The sequence below is a fragment of the Triturus cristatus genome, chromosome 4_2, assembly GCF_964204655.1.
Source record: "Triturus cristatus chromosome 4_2, aTriCri1.1, whole genome shotgun sequence".
NCBI classification, from domain to species: Eukaryota; Metazoa; Chordata; class Amphibia; order Caudata; family Salamandridae; genus Triturus; species Triturus cristatus.
The window spans coordinates 877,777,816-877,805,498 of NC_140586.1; the positions used below are offsets into that span (position 1 = coordinate 877,777,816).

At 43.9% G+C, this 27,683-nt stretch overlaps 1 protein-coding gene across 6 annotated transcripts in view; it reads left to right on the forward strand.

Moving 5' to 3' along the window:
- DMAP1 (DNA methyltransferase 1 associated protein 1) overlaps window positions 1-27,683 on the forward strand; it is a 396,892-nt gene that overhangs the window by 30,717 nt on the left and 338,492 nt on the right. For all 6 annotated transcript variants that reach the window (XM_085602888.1, XM_085602887.1, XM_085602892.1 and 3 more), the window contains exons 2-4: window positions 19,576-19,630; window positions 25,454-25,560; window positions 25,956-26,047. In XM_085602888.1, coding sequence (XP_085459014.1) covers window positions 19,576-19,630; window positions 25,454-25,560; window positions 25,956-26,047 — 254 coding nt within the window. The remainder of the gene's footprint in view (window positions 1-19,575; window positions 19,631-25,453; window positions 25,561-25,955; window positions 26,048-27,683) is intronic.

Below are 27,683 nucleotides of genomic sequence, written 5' to 3' on the forward strand. Positions count from 1 at the left end.
GTGCTGCACTCCCTGATGCCTGCCCTGTAGGGTCAGTTTGGTGCACCTCTCCATGTCCCTCCTGTCCCCTGTTATCCGAGTCCATGTCCCTACCCCAATTCCTCCTGCCTACCATGATCCAATGTACCATACGTGCAAACATTTTGAACTTGGTAAGAGGGAGATTTTGAAAAAATCTGGGGTATTGATTTTCCCCTTTGAGTTACATTAAAAAAGAGGAGATTGTAGACAGGAGACAGATCCAGTAAAGCCCATTTGAGCTTAAAAACATTGGACGTTTCCTGGCTGAAACGGGTCTGTTGGCATGTATGGTTCTACTACCATTGCCTCTTCCTTCTGCCCACAATGGTCTATTATATTGCCACAGCCTCTCTTGCCAGTCCTGTATTGTTGGTTTGTTGCCCCTGCCCCCCTTTCCACTGCCCTCCATAGTCTGTTGTGCTGCCACTGCCCTTCCTGCCTGCCCAGTGTGGTCAATTTGTTGCCTCTGCACTCTCCTACCTGCCTTCAATTTTCAGAGTCCGTGCCCCTGGCCTCTGCCTCTCAACAGTATCCCAATGAACAACTAGATTGCTAACATTCTATATTTATTACAAAAGTGTGCAACGCCTGACGTCATCTTGATGTAATCAAAACTGTAATACCTAGAGTATTTCCTTTAGAAATTGCATATATGAGAGGGTCTTATTTGCATCAAAATTATGGTTAGTGCTCTAAAAAACTAAAATGAGGATATATTTTCTGAGTTTTCAAATAGCGACAAAGAACTTGTAAATTATTTGTAATCTTTATGTTTTTTTATCCAGTTGACCACTTGATTAAATGTTGCACCTAGGGGAGAGGATGTGGTGTTACTTCCAGAGCTGCAGACTTTGCAACTGGCGAACCAGGTTGGAGTTTCTGCTTCAGCTCAACATTCTGTGATTCTGGTCAAATCACTTAATCTCACCATGTCTACAACCAGAATGAATTTGATCTTGTGTGATGTAACCAATGCTCATGTAAAGCACTCCAATACCTGACAAGTCTGCACTATATAAAACTGCAAATACACAAAAAATAAGTGTTTTGCACACTTCTGTCATTGGGCTACATGTGGGCTACATCTGAGTGATATTTGTGCTGCATTTGGGCTCTTTTGTCTCTGGTGGCCATCGTGGGAGATTTATGTGTTATGAAGTTTCCTAATTTCCTCATTTACTGCAGTCTTCTCAGTAGGAAATGCTTTCAGTTTTTTACTTTGATTCCACCAAGAAGGTATTCAGATATGTCACACATTTGCCATAAATTCTGAATGTTAGCACTCCAGTTGCTCATTAGATCACTGTAGTAAAGCTACTGCCCACCACGGAAGTCTGCTGCTGGTATTAAAAGTGTATGTTTCAGTCTGCATGTCAGAATATTTTTATGAAATAGAAGAGAATTTGAGAAGTCAAAATGTGCCCTAATTTTTCTTTCTGCACCACTAATCATAATTGCTGTGGCAAAATGAACCCCCTCAGTTTGTTCCTTTTGTAAATTAAATGTTTTAACTGTTACCACTTTATTCCAATCAAGATGGCTTCAGGTGTGCCATACTTTTGTCATAAGTAAGACTGTTAGCGCTCTAGTTGTTTGTTAGAACACTCTGGGACATTCTGTCATTGGGCTATACTTGGGCTACATCTTGGTGATATTTGGGCTACATTTGGGCTCTTTTGTCTCTGGTGGCCATTTTGGGAGACTTATTTGTTATGATGTTTCCTAATTTCCTCATTTACTGCAGTCTCCTCAGTAGGAAATACTTTCAGTTTTTTAGTTTGGTTCCATCAAGAAGGCATTCAGATGTGTCACACATTTGCCATAAATTCTGAATGTTAGCACTCTAGTTGCTCATTAGACCATTGTAGTAAAGTTACTGCTCACCAGGGAAGTCTGCTGCTGGTATTCAAAGTGCATGTTTCAATCTGCATGTCAGAATTTTTTTATGAAATAGAAGAGGATTTGAGTAGTCAAAATTTGCCCTAATTTTTTCTTTCTGCACCACTAATCATAATTGCTGTGGCAAAATGAACCCCCTCAGTTTGTTCCTTTGTAAATTAAATGTTTTAACTGTTACCACTTTATTCCAATCAAGATGGCTTCAGGTGTGTCATACTTTTGTCATAAGTAAGACTGTTAGCGCTCTAGTTGTTCGTTAGAACACTCTGGGACATTCTGTCATTGGGCTATACTTGGGCTACATCTCGGTATTATTTGGGCTACATTTGGGCTCTTTTGTCTCTGGTGGCCATCTTGGGAGATTTATTTGTTATGAAGTTTACAAATTTCCTCATTTACTGCAGTCTCCTAAGTAGGAAATACTTTCAGTTTTTTAGTTTGGTTCCATCAAGAAGGCATTCAGATGTGCTGCAGATCAGAGCTTATAAATTCTCCCTACTTCCACGGACAGAGTAATTTCACAGTCATCCGCACATACACTCATCATACGCTGGTGGGGCCCATTACACCAACATTCATTCTATTACTCTATTCACACTGAATATAAGAGAGAACTCCTTGATCAATCTGCATCTAATTTGAGGTCAATGCAACCAAATTGAATTGTCTCGAGTCATGATTAAAACAGTTTAAATACATTTGAGATCTCAATAATAAGACAAAGAAATAACCACCCGACACTGTAATTCAAACAGAAACTATTTTATCTAAATTAATTCATAAGGAAAGCCATTCAATTGCAAAATCATTATTCTCATATTTACCTATTCTGGCTAAATGTCGTACTCTAAGTTAGGACAGGTCTCTCAGTAAAGAATCAAAGTCTCTCGAGTCGCCGTCCTCTCAGTCAGCATCGATCCTCTTGAGCATAAGTTCAGGAAGAAGTGGCCTTAAACCCTCTCTAGTCTAACAATATTTATACTAAAATTTACATACTAAAAGTTACAAACAAGCTCTAAAACGTCCGTTGAGCAGAGTGAGCAGGAAAGGATGTTAGCTTGCAACATTAGAAAAATCTCCGCTCTCGGATATCTCAAAAATAAAACAAGGAAATAGGAAGTCCAAAACTAGTTTGCAACATCCATGGATGCTCTTCTCCGGAATTGTATCACTCGCAGTGAAGCCACCGCAAGTTTATCAAAAATGTTCATTTGTGACAAATGTTCTCTACCAAGGATAATTTGGCGACCATCCCAGAGTTGTCGTCTTTTCATAACTTTTAGCTCAGACAGAGGCCGAGGTCACCATCAACGAGGCCTCTCTTCATATTTCATCTACTCAAATGCAGGCTGTAAATGTCGGCCATTTTCTCAGCAGGCCAAAATGGACAACTTAATTAAAAAGAAACATAAATACTACATTGTATTGATTATACAGTGTTAATTCCCACTAATACCCTTATGTGTATGTATTTATCTAGCCATTTGCGACATAAAGAAGCATTAAAGCATATTATTTTAAAGCGCAATCACATAACAAATAGCACATAAGCCACACTTATTTAATTAATTTGCTCACCAACTTAGTTCACTTATTAATTTAGCCATGCAATTACATTCCCACGTGTAGTTCTTTCATTAGTAAAGTTGATTAATTAAAAACTCGACAAAACTTAATACTTAGTAATTAATCATTAGTAATTTTAATTATGACATACAAAAATATAAGCTGATGTTTGGGTTTAAATAGAAAACCCTGCTCCAGCAGATGTGTCACACATTTGCCATAAATTCTTAATGTTAGCACTCTAGTTGCTCATTAGATCACTGTAGTAAAGCTACTGCTCACCAGGGAAGTCTGCTGCTGGTATTCAAAGTGCATGTTTCAATCTGCATGTCAGAATTTGTTTATGAAATAGAAGAGGATTTGAGAAGTCAAAATGTGCCCTAATTTTTCTTTCTGCACCACAAATCATAATTGCTGTGGCAAAATGAACCCCCTCAGTTTGTTCCTTTTGTAAATTAAATGTTTTAACTGTTACCACTTTATTCCAATCAAGATGGCTTCAGGTGTGCCATACTTTTGTCATAAGTAAGACTGTTAGCGCTCTAGTTGTTTGTTAGAACACTCTGGGACATTCTGTCATTGGGCTATACTTGGGCTACATCTCGGTGATATTTGGGCTACACTTGGGCTCTTTTGTCTCTGGTGGCCATTTTGGGAGACTTATTTGTTATGATGTTTCCTGATTTCCTCATTTACTACAGTCTCCTCAGTAGGAAAAACTTTCAGTTTTTTACTTTGATTCCATCAAGAAGGCATTCAGATATGTCGCACATTTGCCATAAATTCTGAATGTTAGCACTCTAGTTGCTCATTAGATCACTGTAGTAAAGCTACTGCTCACCAGGGAAGTCTGCTGCTGGTATTGAAAGTGCATGTTTCAGTCTGCATGTCAGAATGTTTTAATGAAATAAGAAGAGGATTTGAGAAGTCACTCAAAATGTGCCCTCATTTTTCTTTCTGCAGCACTAATCATACTTTCTATGGCAAAATGAACCCCCTCATTTTGTTCCTTTTTAAATTAAATGTTTTAAGAGTTACCACTTTATTCCAACCAAGATGGCTTCAGGTGTGCCATACTTTTGTCATAAGTAGGACTGTTAGCGTTCGAGTTGTTCTTTGGAACACTCTGGGAAGCTGCAGTAGAACACAAAGGAATCAACTGACAGTCTCTGCCCTTGTTGGATGTACATGTTTTACTAAGAATGTCAGACTTCATTCTCCCATGACTGAGAAAGATAATGTGAATTTACAGAAAATATGCTCTCAGTTTAGCTTATTGATCACCTTCCAAACCTCTGTGGGAAAAGCATGAGAAAATAGTTTTCTCTCAAACATGATTCATGATATCACAGCAGAAGGCTTTTTCACATGGTAAAATCACCTTAGAACACACCACAATTCCTAAAATGAGTATGGTACCATCAACAAATGATTTATAATGTAACTAAAGTCGTAAAATCTTCTATTAACTGCAAGGCTTTTTAATGAGGTGCTATCATGTATATTGGTCCCAAGATGGCTGCCAACACTTCTTGGATGAAGTGCTGACAGCCAATCAGATCTCACGATGAGATGTGTGGTTAGGCTCCGCCCAGATATATATATGATTTTACTTTTGATTTTCTCAGGAACTACTGAACTGATTGACACCAGATATGCAAAAGGCACATCCCTGACCTGAGGACTACCTCTTTGCCAAATTTAAAGTAATTCTGTTCAGCCGTTTGGGCTGTACCTTGGACTAAAGGTCCCTATGGAAAATTGCATGGGAAAAACGCGTTTTGGGACCCCCCTTTTTTCTCAGCCCCCGCTTTACTAATCCCCCCGAGACTTTCAGGGTACAAGCGGAGCGGAGGGCCCCACCTATTTTGAAAATTTAGCGAGGATTCGTCAATCGGCGCCAAAGTTATTCCAAATAGAATGTTGCGGATTTCCTATGGAAACACGGTCCTAACTATAACTAATATATATATATCTCAACTAGCCCAACAGGTATCTCTAGTATGCGCCAGGGAGCTGCGTTGCAGACAGGTGTTCAGAGGTCACGCCCCTTTTTTATACCTTTCTGGAACACAGCTCTGTGCCGCTTACTGGAGGTACCTAGTGGGCTAGTATGAGCCCAGGGAGCCTTAAGATTCAAGGGGACTTAATCTCTTAAGTTAAAACGGTCACAGGGCGTATTTAAACAATGGTGAGGGGACGGGGCCTGAGATGACGTGTGCGAACACGCCCTGTGGCGCGTTTTAATTTGGGGAATTCATTCTTCTTCAATCCTGAGGCTCTCTGGGGGCCACCAACCCCACCAGGTACTTCCAGTAAGCACCACTGTGCTGCGTAGCAGAGCGGTGGGCCAGGCCATGCCCCTTTTTACACCTCTCTGCAATGCAGCTCTGTGGTGCTTACTTGAGGTACCTGGTGGGCTAGTAGGACCCCAGGGACCCTCAGGATTCACTGGGACTTAATCCCCCAACTTACAACGCGCCAAGGGGCGCGTTTGCAGAGTGGTGGAGAAAGGGGGAATGGCCTTTGTCTACCTCTCACCAATCCCACTGTGTGGGGCTTACTGGAGGTAAAAGGTAGGCTAGTTGGCCCCTAAAGGACCCCCAGCAGTGAAGGGGACCTCAATCCCCATTCAAGAGCGTGCCAGGGAGCGCATTAGTTGAGTGGTGGGCAAAGTGGGTGTGGCCTGGTACGAGTACTTACCAGTGCTGCTCTGTGGGACTGACTGGAGGTAATAGTTTGGGAAGTTGGCCCCCAAGGATGTCCTTGGGGGCCAACTACCCCTCTTGTTACCTACAGTGAGTCCCACACAGTGGGATTGCTGAGACGTCTTCGGAGGCCATGGCCCCCTTTCTCTACCACTCTGCAAACGTGCCTCGTGGCAGACTACGGGATGGGGGATGAAATCCAATTTAGTCCTGAGGGAGTTTGGGGGCCAAGGATCCCTCCTGGTACCTCCTATAAAACCTACGCAGCGGAATTCTTGAGCGTTGGTTGGATGCCCAGGACGCCCAGCACCCTTTCTCCACCATTCTGCAAACGCGACTACTAGTTAAAGTAGCATATTTCTGCACCTCTGACTTGGAGGTAGTTTTAATCCCCCTGCCCTATTATGTACTAGGGCCTTACAGAGGAGGTCATGCTAATCACAGGGGTATCCCAACGCATAGTGTTTCCTAGTGTATGTAGGTGTTTTCACTGCATTCTAAGTGTCTTTTAGCATAGCACCGGCTCTAGGCCTGGTTAGTCAGTCAGTTACCACCAGTACCCATCTGAAAAAGTTGCGGGCACAGGATGATTTTGCCACAAGTCCTCTTTCTGCTCCTCTGTTGGCTCTTTCTGCACATGTCTTGCTTCTTCCGGCACTTTTCTTCGTCTTTGTGGACTTCTGTTGCTTCTTTCTGCATTTCTTTTTGCTTCTTTCTGTGCGTTTTTTCTTCTTTCTTCACAAGTCCTACCTCTGTAGGCATAGTTAGAAACTAGCATTTAAAAAACCTTTGAAATTCACTTAAAAAAACCATAGGTTTCAGGCACGTTATTGTTAGAAATTAGCATTAAAAAAAACCTTTGAAATTCACTAAAAAAAAACATAGGTTTCAGGGACGCTCTAGTTAGCTGGACATTTAACTCGTGCAAAACCATAGAAATTCCCCCATTATAGTTAGTTCAGATAACTATAACTCGCGCCCCCGCAATGCACTGCTGATGACGTCACATATTACATCACTCATGACATGGTCAGTGACATCACTGATGACATCTCAAATGACATCACTGATGACATCATCCAGTGACTGTGTCTTTTTGTAAAGTTTAAATATGTTTAATATATATAGGGAAAGGCGTATTGAAGAATGAGTGGGTGTATAAGTGTCTGAATGGATGATTTAGTAGCTGCGTGACTGACTGGTATGTAAGTGGCTGCATGGTTTGCGAATAGCTACATGAGTATCTATATGGGTTATTGATTGGTTGTCTGAGTATCTGTATGGGTGCCTGGGTGTTTGTGTGGGTGGGGTGTGTGTGACTCTGTGCATAGATGTGTGAGTGGGTGATTCACTGGGTGCATGATTTCAAGAGTGCATCTGTGATGGACAGTATGGGTGGGTGAGTGTGTGTATGGGTGTGGTAGTGAGTGAATGTATATGTCAGTGGTACATGTGTGAGGAACTACATATGTGAAAGGCAGTATATATGTGTGTTGGAGTATATAAATGGCTATAAGTGAGTGTGTGATTGTGAGAGTGGCTGTATGGATGAGTGTGTGCTTGTATCAGTGATTGTATAAGAGCGTAAGAATGTGCTAGTATTTGTATGAGTAATTGAGCTGGTGTGTGTATAACTGTATAGGTGAGTAAATGGCAGTGTGATTAATTATTTGCATGACTGACGCGTCATGTTGCTGTGGGAGAAATAAACTACACGTAAAGATTTTTAGGATGAAGAATTGAGAGACTTGCAGAGATTTTGAGAGGGCTTGATGGGTAAAGTGATTCTATCAGAATTTGAAAGTTCAGAGAACATTTTTAAAAATCTCATTGTATTTGTTTTGGCAAATCAAGATCTTCCAAGTAAAAAACAACTAGTTTTAGCTTGCCTGATCAATTGTTTATACTCTTTAAGATGTCGTATGAAGATGTTTTGAGATCAGGAGTGTAATTGTTGTGCCATTTTCATTCTTTGGAGCACCACATTTCCAGTTTAGCTAATTTTAGTTAATCTGAAAACCATTTATTGGCATCATGATGTCTCGTCTGTTTAATTTTACGTAGGGGGGCATGTGCATTGCTGGCCTCCACTAGCCATTCTGTGATTGCTTCCTCAAAGTCATCTATATCTTTCTTAGATGATAGCAATACTTTTTCCAACTAGTTGCAAAATAACACCAGATCAGTTCGAGACCAATTCCTGAATAAAATACCAGGACAGGTCAGGGCTTAATGGAAGATGAGGTTTGACAATGAAAAGGGGATCAACCAATGATATGAGCATACACAGGGTACAATTCTTAGGTTCCTCAAGGGGAAATTTGGTGGTCCAAATTTGATCCAGGGTAAAGCCTTTAATATGCGTAGGCTGATATACCTGCTGTTCCTAAGTTTACATTACTGAGGGTATCGGTGAGGTCAGCTGCTTGCTGACCACTATTTTCCCCGTTGGCCCTATAATTCAGATCATCAGTTAGAAGTACATTGGCTTGGTGGATAAGGGTGAGATTGAGTCTGCTAGAATTTGAGGAAACCTTTGCTTATAATTAGGAGGTCTATATAAGAGGGCGCACGTCAAGGAAGAAGTAAGAAATTCAAGTTTAATTATCAAATTCTCCACTGATGGAAGGTTTAGTGAAGTCCATGCCCAAGGCATGTTGTTTGGGGTTAAGGATAACAGGTTTGCATGTTTATTTTGTCGATGGGACAAGTAGGTCCAACTCCCTGCAGCATAAGTCCTTTGGCTGCCAGTTTACCGTACCACGTTAGGAATCAGGAAAGTGCATTGTCTGCAGTTAAGGTAATATTTGTGTCCATATCTTAATCCTGTTTGAACTTGTATTTATGGTTCATTAATACAAAGCCTTTCCTACTAGGGTGAGCACTCTAAGGAAATATTGTTGCCTTGGACTGCACTACTGACGGTGGTTCCAGTGTAAAAATGTGTACACACATTTGAGAAGTTTAACAATATAAGGCTACATACAATGCTCCCTAATTATATGCAAATATGTGCAGAAGCTTGAAAGCAAGATTAATCCTTTGCTTTTGAAATAAAATGTTCACAAAAAAATGCAACTAGGAAACAAAAACAAGCATTGGCATAGCCAATAGGTCTCGCCTTTGGGACCTTATAAGTGTTTAGCCATGCAACAGTTGCATAACTAAATACTTATAAGGTCCCAAAAGCGAGACCTATTGGCTATGCAAAGCGGGCGTGCGGCCGCGAAAGTGAAAGTGTTCGCAATCGCGATCACACATCAAAGCGGCCTTGCGGTGCGAAAGTGGAAGTGATCGCGGTAAAGCGCGGCACGCGCGCCCGCGCACATGCACTGTAGCTCTAGGCTGGCCTGGTAGCATTTTTTGGAGCCCTCTCAATAAGTCTCGCCAGATCAGCGCATGCGCTGGGTCAGGCGAGACCTAACGATCTGCTTAATTACTGTGCATTTGAAGGTAACATTTATTTGAAGCATCATTTAGTCAAATGTGTTGATGAATGCTAGTAGTTCCAAAAATATTCATAATGGAAAATTAGTGCAACCAGTTCCAAAAAAGGTATTGGGAAACATAAAAATAAACAAGCACTGGCAAAACCAAATAGGTCTGATATTGGTGGTCAGCTTTTTGATTTTGTCAATGCATGTCTTGTTTTGCTATGGTTTTTGTAAACCTTTTTGGGAGTTGCCAGGCTTTCACCATTATAAAAAAACATTGACAAAAAGCGATAATAATGTTTGGTCTCAAAATGCACACATTGACACAGTAGTCCCTGGCACTGAACAAAACTACTTTGTGTGCTGATATGCTCCTTGTGAAAGAATGGAAGCCAGTCGATGGATACGTAGATGGAGAGATATAATTTTCATAAAAACAAAAGGTCTTAGTTATCTCCAGACCTGTTTTGAGAATCAAGTTCTGCTTGGACGCCGGCCCACTTCTGGTCTCTGTGTAATGTAGCTCCTCGCATAAAAGTCAGCAAACAAGCCCTAATTGTCTATGTGCTTTCGCCCTTCTGCTGTCTGGCACGTGTAGAATGCCACACAGCCTCTACCACTAAATGTTGCACACTGACTACCAGAGAGCGTGGCGTGGCATAAAGGTATAAATAAAAGTGGAGTACACTCATGGTTCACTCGGCGACCATCATAGGACATTGTACGTGTCCAGTTATTTAGAACAACACTGTGCCTTTAATACTAAAGGATGCAAACCTCACAGCATGTAGCTCTGGGTGTGAAAGCCAGTGCGTTAGCCTTGGTTGTTTGTATGCTCCCCCTTCTGCTCTCTGTGGAATTTAGCAGCTCATCGCATGAAAGCCAGCACAAACGCCGTAGTTGTCTGTGCTCTCACCCATGTGCTCTCCGTAGCATGTATGTCCTCGTTTGGAAAACAACACTCAAGCCCTGGAAGCCTGTAAAGAGGAGGAAATTCAGAGGCGTTGAGTTCCTTTTAATAGAAGTTTATTGGCAAGAGCAAGAGCCCACAGGGTTGCCTCCGGTTTTGAGCCGCAAACCGACCAGTAGTAGCATTTGGAACCCACAGGACGAAAAAGCAGCTAGGGGCCATAAATCAAAGGACAATAATTCTTTAACACACATTGCTTATGCGGGTGCACAAGCATGAGTCATTTAATTGAATGACAACAACTCCATTACATAAACACTGTTACATCTTCTCCCCCTTTACAAAAGAACAAGAACCGTAGTACACTTCCCTAATGAGGGAAAATATCTTTGCACTTTGCAAGCATTGCTTGACATTCTAATTACAGTGTCCATCTCATTTTGTATTTTTTTCCCAATAGCTGGATATTGATCCACCTCAACCTCCTGGGGGCACATCTGCAAAAGCAGAATAAGGTATAGTGCATCCTGCCATAGTGCTGTAAGGCCTGCTGTAGGGGTGACTTACCCATACCACATGTAGTGTTTTGCAGGCATGGCACACAGGGATGTTGACTCTTCATTTTTCTCTGCACCAAGACCCGTAGGCTGTAGTGACAGTCTGCATGAGCTTGGTGAGGGGCGCCTATGGAGCCACAATTCATGCTGCAGCCCTTATGGACCCTCTTTAGTCACAATCCCTAGCTGCCAGGGTACCATTTACAAGGGACTTACATGGAGCCTAAAGTGGTCCCAATTGTGTAACAAAGGTACAGTTAGGGAAAGAGCACTGGTGCTTGGGGACTGGTTAGCAGGAGCCCAGCACCATTTCAGTCAAAGTTGCATCTGCTGTTTGTGGGTGAAATGGGGTAGTGAACTTGTAGGACACTCCACATTCAGTCTATGTGTTTCAGGTAACCAGACATGAAGTTTGTACCTCTAACGCCACCTCCTTAGGGAAACCACTCTTGTAAAGATGGCAATGAGGGCCCTGGCCACTGCAGGAGCAGTAGTAGTGCCATGAGGAATTGCTTCAGGGTACCTCGTAGCAGGAGCCACTACTACCAGCATAAAGCTGTTGCCTTTTTCAGCTGAAGGGTCAAGGGGAGCGACAAAGTCCATTCATACGATTTCAAAGGGTACCCAACCGCTGGAAGTGGAATTAAGGGGGCCTTTAGATGGCCACCTGCATTGCCACTGACTTGGCAGGTGGCACGGAGTTGCCAAACTCCTTCACCTTCTGAGACATGGTTGGCCAGTAGAAGTGGCTGACTAGCTGCCTACTCCATGTTTTGCTCTGGCCAAGATGCCTAGTTAGGGGGATCTCATGCCAATATGAGGAGAAACTCTGAACTGCTGAGGCACTACCACTCTCCTGGGGGCACCAGGTTTGATGTCTCTAGCCTCCGTGTACAGGAGCCCTTCCTCCCAATAGGTCCTGTGGGAGCCGTTGACATCTCCCTTTTCCTATTCAGCAGCTTGCTGTTGCATGCTTTCAAGAGTAGGCTAGATCATCTGCCCTTGGAACCGCTGTCTAGGGGGTCCCCCTGGGCCTAGGAGCTTTGCCATGTAAGGTCTAGTTCCTGGGGGCTCAGTTCCCTCTGAGGCTTACAGGTCTTCTACCTGAGCACAGGAGACTTGAGCTGATGGCTGTTCAGAAGTTGATTTCCCAGACTTCTTACCTTTTCTCTTGGAGGGTTGGGCCATCGTTTCAGGCTTCAACACTTCTTTTTCACCCTGGGCCTTGCACTGTGTCAGGGTTCTTAGGCACACCCATTCAGGGATTCCTAAAATTGCTACATGGGACCTAAGCTCGACCTCAGCCCAAGCAGAGGACAACAGATCATTCCCAAGCAGATATTCCACAGGAATCACATATTATACCACCACCTGTTTCAGGCTAGGGCACACCAAGGATCCCACCTGAAGACTTGCCAATCCAGTGCTAGCTGGAGAAGCAACTAGGGGGATCCTTTTTGAGACAGGTAGAGTCTCCAGTTTTGTGTCCAGTCTTTTTACAGTTGTGGCACCATTCCTTTTTGGGATCACAATTCTTACCTTGGTTCCCAGTTTTTGGTTATGAAGAGTTTAGGGGTCCACTCTCCTGAGTAGGGTTTTGGTGCCCTTGGAAGACTCTTTACTTTTATCTTTAGAATATTCACCCTCTTTTCCATTGGGGGTTTAGTAACCCCTTTCTTTTGGTCACCTCCCACCAGTGGTAATTTTGGTGACCCTAGTCTTGACCCAGTGGTCGGCCTTCTTTCCCAATTCTTGGGGAGAAATAGGTCCTACGTCACCAAGTATTTATGCAACCTTACAGAAACACAGTTATTGAACAGATGTTCTTTCATAATAAAATTATGCAGCCCATCATAGTATTGCACCTGGCTGCCTTTAAGCCAACCACCCAGTGCTTTTACTGAAAACATCTACAAAATCAACCCAGGACTGACTTGGGGTTTCTGAGTCCCCCTGAATTCCGTACTCTTCAGTGGTGAGGAGAAAGTCCTCAATCAGGATACTACCCTTCATGTGTTCATAGGACTCACCCTCTACCCCGTTCAGTGTCAAGAGTCTGTCTCTGCACTTACCAGAGAACAGTTCCCAAAGTAGAGAGCCCAATATTTCAGGCTGAGTCTTCTCATTCTACAGGCTCTCTGGAAAGCTGTAAACCTTTTGGTGATATTACCGTCTGTGTATTTGGAGACAATCCCTTTGGGGATTTTAGGGTCAAAGGTTTCCTCTCTGTCCCTAGGTATTATGTTGCTGTCACCATTCATGGATGCTAAACCCATGTCCGCCCTTTCTCTTTCTATGGCCAGTATCCTGTCCTCCAGAGCTATTCTTTTGGTCAATCTCTCCAGAAGTGTTTCCTCCTCAGTGAGATCTTCATTGTACCTTGAGCAACCTGAGCTATTCTCAGTAGAGGCGGGAGCTCTTGCAACATTGGGTCGCTTGTTGGGTACAGGTACCACAACCACTCTTTCGAGTTGAGGAGGATCTGATCCATCCTCGCTACCACTTTCCCCACTCTAATCTTCAAGGTTGGAGAGCTCATCTGTAGGAGGGGCTTGCTCATACTCTGCTAACAGCTTCTAAGCATTGAAGTAGTAGGGTGTGAGCCAGTTTTAATCTGGTATCCCTTACAGAGGGTCCTTAACTGCGAGTATTTAAGTTGCTGGAAGGATGTCAGGTGTCTGTCTACATGGTTGCCCCCACTTTTTGCTGAATTGCTGATGTACTTTAACTGAGTGTGCCCTGAGCTCCTGCTAATCCGGTCCCCGGGGCTATGTTCTTTCTCTAAAACTGCATTGAAGCCTAAACCTAATTGGCATCTCTGGCCACAGCTCAGCCCCTGGTAAATGGTACCACTGGTAACCAGGGCACTGTGACCATAGAAGGTTTCTAAGGGCTGCAGCACTTATTGTGCCACCCTTTCAGGTCCTGTACCAATACACTCACACACTGCCTTTGCAGGCTGCGTGTTTTGGTGCACAAAAAAGTGAAGAGTCGACACTGCACACATTTCTGTGTGCCATGCCTGCAACCCACTGCCCAGGCATAGGTCAGTCACCCCTCTAGCTGGGTGCACTATACCAGTGGTGAGGGTACAAGTGAATGAGCCCTGTGCCCCTACAGTCTCTAATTCCATTCTTAGACATTGTAAGTGCAATGCTGCCATTAGGAGTATATGCTGCTGGGAGTTTTTCATTTTTTTTAAACCAGATTTTATTGGTATTTAGTATATCAATACTTTACAGTATAAGCATTGCTTACAGTATTTTCAGTGGTGCTGGGAGTTTGTCATTACGACCTCCACAGCACCATAATGGCTACACTGAAAACTGAGAAGTTTGGTATCAAACTTCTCCGCAAATTAAACTCACACTGATGCCAGTGTGGGATTTAATGAAAAATACACACAGGGCATCTTAGGGATGCCCCCTGAAAACCAACCTACCACTAGTGTCCAAGCTGAGTGGCTGCTTTCAGCTGCCACCACCAGACATGTTTCTGGACCCCTGCGCTGAGAGCCTGCTGCTCTCTGGGGTCTGAAACAATGCCCATCCTGGGACGAGGTGCCAAGCCTCCTCCCCAGGAAGGGCAGGGTTCACGAAGGAGAAGGTTTAAAGGCTTGTCGCCTTTGTGATCTTCCCCAGGCCACTTGCTGCTCTCAGCAACTGGTCCCCACTTGTTCTGACCCCCACTTTGGGTGGGAGAACCGGCTGGAAAAACAAGTGAGGAAGAGAGGTGTGCCCACCTCTGCCAACTCCACCCCTCAGGTGAGGGAGGCGAGGCGAAGCCCAACTCTCAGTCCACGCCATCTTGAAGATGGGGGGACTCCGCCAACAAGGGACAGGCTCATGCCACCCTCCCACTGGAGGGTGGCATAATAAGGGTTGTACCCACCCCAGGGAAGGGACCCATTGTTCCCTGCCTTTTACTTACCTGTAACGCCCCTAAGTCTAGTATTTAGGGGCACCGCTGAACCTTCCTTCCTCAGACAAGAAGAAATTACAAGAAGAAGGACCGAACAGCCGTGCAGCTAACAAGAGAAAGAGGCCCACTGACTTGGCCCCAGCCCTACCGGCCTGTCTTCCCCTCGAACCTGCTCCTGCGAAATCCCGATGTGTCCTGCAGCCAGCAACCTCGAAAACCACAGAGGACCTGCCTGCCTTCAACTACAAAGACTCTGTCTCCCGTGAACACCGGGTTTGTCGATCTGCAACCTCTGGCTCCGACCAGACACCCCGAATCCGCCCCACTCTGCATCCGCCGTCCACGGTCCGTGCTTGAGTGGGCAAATCCCATGAGGAGATTACCCCGGCGATCCTGACCTGAGATCCGGCGACCCCTGACCTGCCTCCAGCCGACGCCTGCAGTCTAAATCCAGAAGTCCCCCCCCCCCCCCCCCCCAAACCGTGACCAGGAGCTAGTAAGAAGATCTGACCCCAAAAGGCACACCTGCACTTGTCGCCCCACGGCCTTGGGTAGCCAAACCAACGGTTCCTAACCAAACCTAACTTCCCAACTTACCTCTCGACAAAGTGGTGGTCACACCCAGAAGACCTTCGTCCCCAAGCCTTCAGTGCCTTTGCAAACCGGAGGTTCCCCATTGCAAACAGGCCGCCAGGCGTCAAAACAACACCCTGCACCTGGCTGCCCTAGTGTCGCTGAGGGTGCACCTTTGGTGCTACTTTGTTTCCCTATTTGCCCTGAGCTAAATTCCAGGAGCTTTGCTCCCACCCCACAACCAAGTGGCCTGCTTGCCAGCAGCCGCCAACCGGAGGCCCCCTATCCCACACTGGATAACATTGGGCCTCAGCACTCTGCACCCGGCCGCCCTAGTGCCACTGAGGGTGTAAGTAGAGTGCATCCTTGACCCTGGGGGCCCCCCCCCCGAGTCTACCCCCAGAACCTCAACTCCCACTACCAAATACTGACCTCCAAAACCGATAACACTATCTTCCTCCATAGGATAACATTGACTGTTTTTCTGTGAAACGTTTCTAATTGTAGAGTTTGAGAAACTAAAGAAATTCTTTGAAATTACATAATCTAACAAAAACGATTTTACTTACCTGTTTTCAGGAAATGTCCCAGAGTAGAATCTAGATATACTATACTCTGTGTAAGCTTAGTAATCTCAAAAGTTACTTACCTGCTATTTTACTGAAACGCCTATTCAAGTCTATGTACTGCATTTACTAAGTATTGCATTTCTCTGCATCCATACTGTAAATCAAACCAAAGTGTGAATACAATTATCATTCAAACTGTATTTCAATTGCATTACTACTGTAAAGTATTTATTGCTGATCTGTGCCAGGCTTGCTTGGTTCTAGAAAATAAAATAACTAAAAGAATATTTTTATACAAAAACAATTGGTCTGAAGTTCAGTCTTTGAGTGTGTGAATTAATTTGCTGACTGTGTACAACAAATGCTTAGCACTGTCCTCTGATAAATCCTTACTGCTCAAACACACTACCACAAATGGAGAGTGAGGTGCTATCTAACCTTACTTCTGCCTACTTTTGGGATTCCACTGGACTCTGTGCACACTGTACCTCACTCTGGTATAGTATATACAGAGCCAGCTTCCTACATCAGGTCAAAGTCCTTAACCACTTCCTCTGAGGTACTCCTTATTCTACTAAAGTTGGGAGCTTTTGGGGAGGGGGGGGGGATTGATTAAAATTCAAACAAACTTCTGGTCCTAACTACAGTAAATTATTACATTCTAAAAAGCTAATTAAACTCTGACTTAACCAAGGCCCTAATAGTTAATTTTAGTAATTTAGAAAACTCAATCATGCAATTTAACCAAAGGCAATGTTTGGATTAACTCATGTAGTCATTTATTGACTAAGTGGTATCAGCAAATGCAAAGTTGTAGAACCCCACCGCTGATCCACCAATGTAGGAAGCTGGCTTTCTATATAGTGCACTAAAAATCAGTGCACTCTGTAGAGAGTCCAGTGGATCCCCAAATGGTTTATAGAAGCTTAAGTAGATAGCACTAACTCTCTCTTTTGTGGTAGTGTAGTTGAGCAGTTAGCAGTTAGGCTTAACAGAGGGTATTGCAAAGTAGGCAATAACTGAAACACACTCCCAGAATAAATCTGGGACCAAATTAAAAACGTTACATTTATTTTTGTATATGTTGTAAAACTAAGAAGTTTGTTTAAAGTAAGTACTGTTTTTGTTATCAATTTTTACAGGTAAGTAAGCTTCTGAAAGTTGTGCGCCCAATACGATCCTATGAAAGGAAGTGTCATATATGCATAAAGGAAAGTACAGCCGGTTTCGGGGGTTCACATTCTGTTTCGGGTTGTAATGGGCCCAGGTCCAAAGTCCTACCAGCAGTCTTTGGAAAGGTCCAGGTTTAGCCAGGAGCAGGGTGCTGGTGAGGTTGTTAGCTGTGTGCTACGCAGAAGGGAGCCACCTGAAAAAAGGTTGCACAGGGGGTCTTGGGGAAAAGTCTGAGAGCTCCCAATTGGGGGCTTGGGTTGTAAGGGGTCTTGGAGCAGGTGGGCACAGCCGGTTCTTCGATACAGAGTAATTAGTTTGGCTGGGCTGGATGCACAAAGTTGCTTCTCGCGGTTAGGGACAAACAGCTGGCAGGGGCAAAATCAGGGCAGCTGGGTACTCACAAAGTGTGTCAGTGATGCTGATTTCCCGCCACGGCTGCTCGGTCGTGGTGGTCTGGATTGGACTCGCACTGTTGCTGTTTGTTGCAGCACTTACAGTACCCCAGGGATTGATGCTGCATGGCTCAGGTTAGTCTAAGGGAGACGATTTTTGAAGTCCTGGCAGGCTACCCATGGCTGTGGTAGATGTCCAGCTTTCAGGACGAGTCACTGTTTCGAGTGTTGAGAGAGTTGTAAGGAGGCAGGGTTTCGCTCCAGAAAGCCCATAGCTCTTCTTCTGCTCTCGCCAGTCAGTGACTCACCTTCATATATCTTCATTCACTCACAAAATTGGTTTCATTGATAACTTATTTATTGATTACTAGCCAACAAGCTTTCACAACACTACACAACAAATTGCGCATGGTTATCATTTCGCCAAACTCTTATTAGAAATGGAATCACTGAATATTACTCCATAATCAACAGAAGAATGAACTTTCAATATTAGATCTTTTAAGGAATGAAAGTAATTCCTGAGCACATTAAGTACTGCGTTACTGTGAAAGTTGTTTGTAAAGATCTGGTAATTTACAGATGAACCGCGATTTATAATTCATTCTAGTACTTGTAAGGCCCTGAAGAAGCAACCGTAGAGTTGTGAAACACGTTTTAGCCAGTAATAAATAAATGAGTAATCTATTAAACCTTTTTTTATGAGAGAGAATCTTAAAGTTTTTACTATTTTAATTGACTCGAACCCAGTCTGTCTCTGGTGCAGTTGGTCTGTTTAACAGAGACTCCTGAGAGTACCGCAGGTGTGCTCCTGAAATGGCGCCGATCACCTTTGCTGAAGCAGCCGATGTGGGCCATAGCAGATTGCCGTATCAAGATCTCACTCGTAAGCCTCTGGCCACTTGGATGGACAGAACCCGAATGGACTCTTCCACCACAGTCCAGAGTGTGCCAGAGCTAACTGATTAGCTGAATAAGAGACCTTTTGTCAAATTGTGCCAGAATGGCCATTTTACTGGGTAGCCCCCGGCACTTGCCAAACATCTGCTAGAGTGTGCTACGCAGCTGTAAGTGAAGATGCTGCCGCTAGGCAAATTTGTGCCTGAGTGAATGTGTGGTTGCCTGAGACGTTGACAGGAGTGCACTGTTGAACTGTGAAGCCCTAAAAGTGGCACAACTGTTGCCACTTGGACGGGAGACTAAAAAGGTGACTGCGTCGTCTTATTCACTACCTTACTCCGTTTCATACCCTACCCCTCTCTTTCCAGACTGATTGGGTCAGAAACTAGTGGGACGTCTAGTGACATAACTTCACATGAAGGATGTTGCCTGCTGGAGTTCAGTCAGGTGGTCTTTAGTTGTGGGAAGTAGACAGGTACTGTAGGTTTCTGGAGTTCAGTAAGGTGGTCTTTGGACTGTGGGACTTGGGTGCTGTAGGTGGCTGTAGTTCATATTCAGGTGGTCTTTGGTTGTGGGAAGTAGGCATGTTCTGTATTGTCTGGAGTTCACATTCAGTTTCTTTGTTTGTGGGAAATTAACATGAGCTGTTGCTATTCCACTGCCCAGTCTTGCCGCCTGTGATTGCATCAGGTGCGTTTTCCACCAGCATGGAGCAGAGTATCTAGGTAGGGAGACTTTTAATTTCATTAGCAATTGTAATCTCCACAAGATGCAAAAATCAAACCAGAAGTCTTTGGCAATTGACAAGTTCATGTATTGCTTATTTCAAATGTTTCTGTTAGCTGAGCCCCTTTCTATAAATGTGGCAGAAAAATTGAGGGGAGAATCACTTTTGACACTTTTGATCTCTTAAGTCTTTGTGCCTTTCTTACATTCTTTCATTTACTTACAGGTGCCCTGGAACAGAGACTTGCGCAGAGTTTCTCATTGTACTAGACCACATAAAGGTGAGTTTTGGACACAAGGTAAATGGTAAGAGGGCAGTGAGCCTGTCCTAGTAAACTCAAAGCCTAGGTACATTTTCCTTTCTTATGTAGACTGATACCCCCTTGTGTTGTGTGCCCCGTTGTGAAGATTCCTTTTCTTTTTTAAGTGCCCTCTGTGCAGCAGCGAAGCCTTTTGAGAAAGTCAAAGCAGTGCCCCAGGTATTAAAGGCATGGTTATCGAAAGCTCTCCTTTTAAGTGTGTTAGAAAGACTTTTGAAATTAGCCGCTGGTACACAGATTGAGAGTATAGGCTTTATTCAGGTTCCCGTAACATTGGGAGGGAACTGCCAGCCAGCTCACAACGGTCACTTATCATACTGTTCCCTCACAGAATCCTCACGACACGCAGGATGGAGAACTGTTCCACATTTATGTCTCGGGAAGAAGACTTGAAGGAGTCTAAACGCAACACATCTCCCTTCTCATATTAACCATTAAAACTAGTAAGCTAAGAAGCGAGTATAAAACAATAAAACATTAACAGAAAGGAAAAGATAAAAAAACAAAAAAGAATACACATCTAAGAACACACCCATGCAATAGTCTATACATACACACATGCCACCTATGTAACCCCATGAAAGTGTGTGCAGATAGGCATACACACACATATGCACAAGATTAACATGAAATGTAAAAGTGCAAAAAATATAACTTATCGTTGCACAAAAGATCCTGCATTGCACTTAACACTGCACCTCAGGGATGGGTTCAATCCATGACATAATAATCATGACAAACCGGCTTCTGCCTAACTCTTGTAGTCTGATGCATCAAATCACTTTCACTGTGCCTTTTACTTCGTTCTCCTTGCCTCCTTTCATTCTGCATACCCTGTTCTCCACCCACATCCACGTAAACAACGTCACCCTCCATTCTACTCCTCAACCATCAGTCTGCCATTTTCAGCACTTTTTTACAGTTCCACATGTTAACCTTCACTCAGTAATACAGTGTATGGGTAAAACCTTTTCACCTGTAACAAATTGGATAATTTAGCCAACCCTCTGTCTTCTCTGTATCCGTTCCTTACAACCACCCATTCTCCAATGGCGAACCCTTTACCAGGTCCATCAACATTCTCTGCCCAGTTTTGCCTTTCCACTCCTTTGGACAACAGCCCTCTTACTTTCCTTCCACACATAACCCCGAAAGGCACCTTTTCCGTGACTCTGTTGATGGTGGTGCGATAAGCCAATACCAATTTCTCACTTCCCTCTTCAACTGATGACCCTTGCCCAGTACCAGTTGCAGACCCTCCTTCAAGGTTCTGCACCACCTCTCGACAACTCAATTGCTCTGGGGAAAATAGACTGAAGATCTGACGTGCTCAACCCCATACATATGCAGAAAATCGTTCATTGTCTGCAAGGCAAACTGCACACCGTTGTCTGTCACTATCTGTTCCGATACTCCATTCCTTTGCCATAATTCCTCCAAAATTTTTTATCACATCAAGAGATATTAGATGATCTGTAAATTCTACCTTCGGCCACCTTGAATAGTAATTAGTGTCCACCATGGCAAATTGGGACACAAACCCAATACATGGTTCAAACTAGAGATGTCCAAACCCAGCTCCTTCAAAGGAGAATCAATTTGATCCATTTCCACCGGCGAATAACCTACTGACTTTCGAGATTTGTCACTCCATGTGCATGATAAACAATCTCTTGTCGCCCTCTCCAGCACTCTGACCTTACCCTGCTCTTGGCTGCACTCATACCAGCATGACCCTCATGTCAGATTTACTGTGCGACTCCTTCACCCCTCTGGTGCAACCAATAGTTCACCTCTTGTCACCAACGACACTCTGTGTCAACATTCCTGAACGACTCAGCCATATTGGATGCTTTAACCTTGGCTGGCCATCCCTTGAACAAATACTCCTTCACCTCCTGTAATGTGGCGTCCTCCCTAACTGCCTGTACACACTCCATGTGTGATATCCGACCATCTGTGCGCACATCCACACGCCAATGCTCCTTCTCCTCAACCCTCTTATTCTCATTATCCACCTGTCATCTAGATAAACAGTCGGCAACTACATTTTTCCTACCTGGCACATACTCCATTCTGAAAGTATATTCCATCAATGTCAAAACCGACTTATTAATCCTCGACGAAACCTGTCCTGTGCCTCCTGGTAAACACCTCCACCAAGGGTCGATGGTCGGTGCGGATCACCAAGTCTGCCTCACACTAACTTTCGGAAGTGACACACACCCCACCAGCATGCCAAACCCTCTCCTTCAATGATGGAATATGACAACTCTGACTACCTCAAAGACCTTGAGGCATAGGCTATGGTCACTTCCTTTCCATCCCTTTGTTGGAGGAATACTGCTCCCAAACCTACACCACTCGCATCAGACCTTATTATGCATTCATTTCTACTGTCAAAAAGCATCAAGGCTGGAACCAGTGCAATGCATTTTTTGATAATGTCAAATTCCTTCTGACATTCCATATCCCATTTGAATATAAACATTTTTGCTATGAGTTTCCTCATGGGTACAGTTTTGTCACCAAACATAGGAGCGAAGCAAGAGTAGTACTCTTCTAATCCCAGAAATGACCTCAATTAGCCTTTGTTAAGAGGAGCTGGTGCCTCCTCAATGGCCCTTACCAACTTCAATTTGGGCACCACCCCATTCTCACTTAAACGGTGTCCCAAATATTCTACGCCGTCCACTCCGATGTTGCACTTTTCCCGCCTAATTGTCAACCCACATTCCTGCAAAATCTTCAACTCTCTTCACAACACCACATCATGCTCTTCCACATCCTATCCAAAAACCATCTTTGAATAGTTGATGTATGGCCCTTTGAAAAACTGCTGCTTCGGATGCCAGTTCAAACGGGATACGTTGGAACCGATGCACTCCTTCAGTGGTGACAAAGGATGTGAGAGATCTTGACTCTGGATGCAGTTTGATCTTGTGATATGTTGATGGCAAATCCAGCGTAGGGAAAAATGTATCTCCTTTTACTATCATCGACATATCGCCTATGTTGGGAAGGGGATGTCGTTCGATCCAAATACATTTGTTTAGGTCACGCACATCTGAAAATCCCCATTAACTTTTTTGGCTAAAACCACCAGAGGCAACCACTCAGAAGCTTCAATCTCTTTGATGACAGCATCTTGACATAACCTCAGCATTTCCTTCCTCAAGGGTTCTCTCATCACCATCAATGTCCCTTGTGGTTTGTGCGCAGTAGGACATACCCCTCCTTCAAAATAATTTTGTTTGCAAACCCCTTTAACAAACCTAACCTTTCCTGGAAACCCGCTGGAAATTCACCCTCCCACTAGGTCAAAATCACCACGCCCACATTGGTCAAAGACCCCAAAACTTGGTCAGGATGATTGGGGTCTAATCTTTTCTTAAGTTCTGTGTTGTGACCAACCCAACAAATTTGACCCATACTCAATCCCATACACATTAGAGAGCGGCTTTTCACCTTTAAACTCTAGCATACCCATCCAATAACCCACCAAATGAATGGACTCCTAAGCTACCAGCTTGATGTCTGGAGGAAATAATTTTTCCCAAGAACTTTTCCTCCCCACTAATGTGTAACAGGCTCCAGAATCTGCCATCATGCGCACCTCCACCCAGTCGACAGTGATTCCACAAAATGGATGATCTCTCACTGGCGCAACTCCCACCTCGCTCACTTCCAGCAGAAATTCTTCCTGCAAACCCTGTTTCACTTTCTCATCATGCCACAAGGTAATACCTTTCTTGTCAGCAGAAAGATTGGTTTGGTACCCATTTCCTTTACAAACCCTAGCAAAATGTCCCTTCATTTTACACCTCCTGCACACCTGACACACAGCCAGACATGTAGGATCAGTTGCTACATGCCCTCTCCGCTCGCACTTGTAACTTATCAACGGCTTTCCTGCACTCCTTTTCCTCTGATAATCTGTCACTTCCTCTTCTCTCTAGATGTCTTATAAACGACACTTTGAACCCCTTCCAGTCTCTTCACATCTCCAGCTGCCATCCCCTTCATCCATGCTCTCAGCCCTTTTAGGAATTTCCTGAGCTTTTTGTAGAGTCGAGCCCTTCGTGTTCAACAAAGTTTCTTGAACCCTTTGTCATCCTTCAATTTTTGCACTAATTGGTCTCATAACATTTCGTCAAGCAGCCTGTGTAATTGCAGATAGATGCTAACAACCTAAGCGCAGCTACAAATTTATCAGACTCTCCTGGCTACTGCTTACTTTTCAAGAGTTTATAGCGCTCCACCACCTCATTCCTGTTTTTTTTTCTAAAGTTTAGATACAATTGCTGCATTGCTATCTCATAGTCGTCTCCATCTGAATCCTCATCACCTTCATCTGGTAGTGGTGGCAAATGCTTTAAAATGCTTCTACCCCCAAACAATGCTTGAGCATGGCTAATTTCAGTGATGCAGAAAATTCTTCACCTCCCACAGCTTCCACGTATGCCTGGAACCCTACCTTCCCGCCATCCTGTATTGTGCTTTGCTCCCCTGGCATGTTCAAAAACAATGCTGGTGCCATTAGCCCTTCCATTGACCCAACAAGATTAATAAAGAAAAAATAAAGACAAGAATTAAAATGCCCAATCCTAAAGAGGCCAAAAAGTAAATGGACTTACACAGTTGGTGTGTGCATCACCACTAATGAGCACCAAAAATGACAACCTGTTACACTGCAGCCAAAGTGTATCTGACCCTGTACGATTGTTGCATCCAAGCCCGCTGATTGCCACGGGTGCAGATAAATATACTGATGAAAGTTCTCTGTGGTTTGTCGCACTTGGATCAGTCCAAACCTTTAAAATGCCCATCAGGATTCGCCGTTGCACCATGCTTTCTAGTAGAATTGGAGCTTGTTACACTTCAGCAATCTTAGTGCGCATTTCAAATGGTCCCTCTGCAACGCCACAACCCGCAAAGCTCCGTCTGTGCCAGAAATGGTAGTCCAAGTATGACCCAGGAAATCCTCATCTCCATTTCTGTCTGTCTCTCCATGTCTTCTGTTGTCCTTGTATTGTTCGAGCAGACCCTTGAAGTCCAGGTTCTGCTCTGAATACTGTGCTTTGAATGGGGAGGGCAGTGGGTTCAGAGGCTGGCAAGGGAAGGCTGAATAAAGCAGAGCCTACTTGTTCCTGGTCGTGCCTGTGGCTTCATTTACAACCTCTTCTCACACAGCAGCGGGGCTGGACGTTGTGTTTAAAGTACCAATACTTACCATACATTGCTTGCGAGGACAATGGCATCCTTGTAGCAAGAACGCACACAAAGCTAGGTGTGATAACGTATATAATACCCATGCAGATGAGTTTCCGCATCTCTCTGCTTCTCTCACCGCATTCCTAGGACCACACAGTGTCTTTGGCTTCCATTTCCCATATCACAGTGGAAGTGGAAGGTGCTGCTGGGTCACCCCCAGAGGCACCAGGGAGAGCCTGACTCCTAATAGATGAGGCCTTGGTGCTCATTTTGAATCTTTCTATAGGGGAATTGGTATTGTGGTTATCCAAGACTCAGCATTTACCCTTGATTTATACTTCAGACTAATCAAATTCTGTCACATTGGGATAATAGTTTATGTGGCCTTCTAGCAGCACGTTGTAAATACAATTGCCCTTTGTTTATATATTTTGCCAGAGCAATAATCGAAGCAAGTTGGAGCTTTTGATTTAACTTTTTGCTGGGGCATCTGAAGTGCAGCGACAGACTTCATTCACCTTTACTCTAATTATACCACTTTTTTGTGTGACTATTCTATTTCCTTTCCAGTCCAAAAAATGACGACTGGCTCAGATGTTCGAGATATTCTGGACCTTGGTGGGGAATCAGAAACCACTGGAATCATCAACAAAAGGGACATTCTAAATGCTGACAAGGTAAAGTGATTGCCCGCCATGCGCAGATTCTTTTTCTGCCACTTTGTGTTCACCTCACCTTCAACTGTACATACATAGTTGTTTGGGTGGACGTTTTCGTTATTTCTTTTCATTAGTCAGTTGTAGACATTTGTGTATACTGACCCCTGTTACTATGAACTTATTTAAATAACTTGTTTAGAAAAGTGATAAGTGCATGGGTGATCTCTGGTGTTGGAATATTTGTGCACTGCAAGTTCCAGGAGCTTGTGCACTATCGTTGGGACTTGTTGATTGGTGTCGGTGATCTGCAGCAAAAAAACTGCTTCATTTATCTTCATTCTTGGAGTGGTTTGTTAATCATCAGTGTATGATTTTGTGTCCTGGTCAACTTTTTTATCTCTCTTCTTTTGTAGAAAAGATCAAAGAAATCCTCAGAAACGCTGACCTTTAAGAGGCCAGAAGGAATGCACAGAGAGGTTTATGCTCTTTTGTACTCTGACAACAAGTAAGTGTGAGCTACTCTGTTTTTAAAGGAATTCAGTGCATGTCTTTATGGTGAATGTATCCGTACAATGTGGAGGGGCACCCTAGAAGGCTATTAGACTTACGGCCTTATTCCGGGTTTGGCGGGTCATGGACTGCCGTATCGGTGGCCTGACTGTGAAAAGCTCGGCGGTCCGACTGCTATATTATTGGTTGTACGGATTGGCTTTGTGAAGACCGTGGCTGAACCGCTGAGACCTCCAGCAGATAACCGGGCTTGCGGTTGGGGAAAGGCAGCTGCCAAAGGGCAGTACAGGGGAGTTGCACCTCCGTCCGTATTACAAGTTGCCTTTTTTAATGAGCTGATTACGGCGATTCTACCACCAGCTGGAAGTCGGGACTACCAAAGGATTTGGGTGTGTACTCACCCCTTTCTTGTTCTTTCAGCCTTCGACATGGATCCCTTTCTGCAGGTCCCCCTTCACAGCAGGATCTTCACCCCGAGGAATATGACCTTGTTTGCGGCGATCTACATGAGTCCTTTTCGTACTGTATAATCATTGTCAAGACTGTCCACATATGGGCTGGACTCCGGCAATAGTTACATGGTATTTTTTCATATGTATCCTGCATGTGTGTGCATCCGACACATATACAGTTGAAATGCACACAAAGGCATCAATATATTTGGACAAAGTGCTCACCACTGCCGCAAGATCTCCGAATCCACACTGCCGGTACCGTGGTCAACTCATAATACAGAGGTTTATAGACCGCCAGCGCTGTAGGCTACAGGCAGACACGGTTCTCGGGCGGTCAGACCGCCAAACTCTGAATCAGGCCCTTAGGCATGCGTGTAAGTATTAACCATTTTTGTTCATTTGAATATTTGAGCAAATTGTATACATCAGGGAAAGCAAAACTATTTGAAGTACAAAAAAGAGCACATACACACGGCATCAAAAGTGAGACTGCTAATAAAAATGTCCTTCTCAAAAATGTTCGGACGCAGTCAACCTTTGGTGAATAGACACAGAAAAACCAAATCCTGCAAAGGAGAAAAAATTGCTGCAAAAACCCAAACAAAGCTAGAATGAAACAAGACCAAATTGATGTATTTGGACAATTTCAACGGGGCTACAGGCATAAGACACAACTTTGGTGAAGTTTTACCACCTTCCTCCACACTTATGAGTTCTCGAGTGTGGCTCAAACTGCCACCCTTGAATCTTGACAGGTCAGATGCATTGGATCTGCCTGGGAGACAGCGCGATTAAATGCAGACTACTCTGAGACTACTCTGATACTGGGGACTGCACTCTCCAAGCCAACTTAGACTGCTATTCCTCTAAAGCGACTTGTGTATTTAAATTTGGCGATACCTCTGCTCCGCATGGAGTAAAGTTTGTAAATGCAACTGAACAGGCTCTAGAGAGGGTTAGAACGGCTAATATGGCCAAAGAAACAGGGTCTGATTGGATAGCAAAGTGTGTTTACATCTAGCTTTTTTCAGTAGTAGTCCATTTTAGCAGGCTTAAAAATCTATACAGTTTCGCTAATCTTCCTTCACCCTAATCTTAATTTTTATTGCTTTATAAAAACAAATGGGGATTATTTTTATTAATCCCTTTTTTCAACATTGTTATATTTTTAATGCA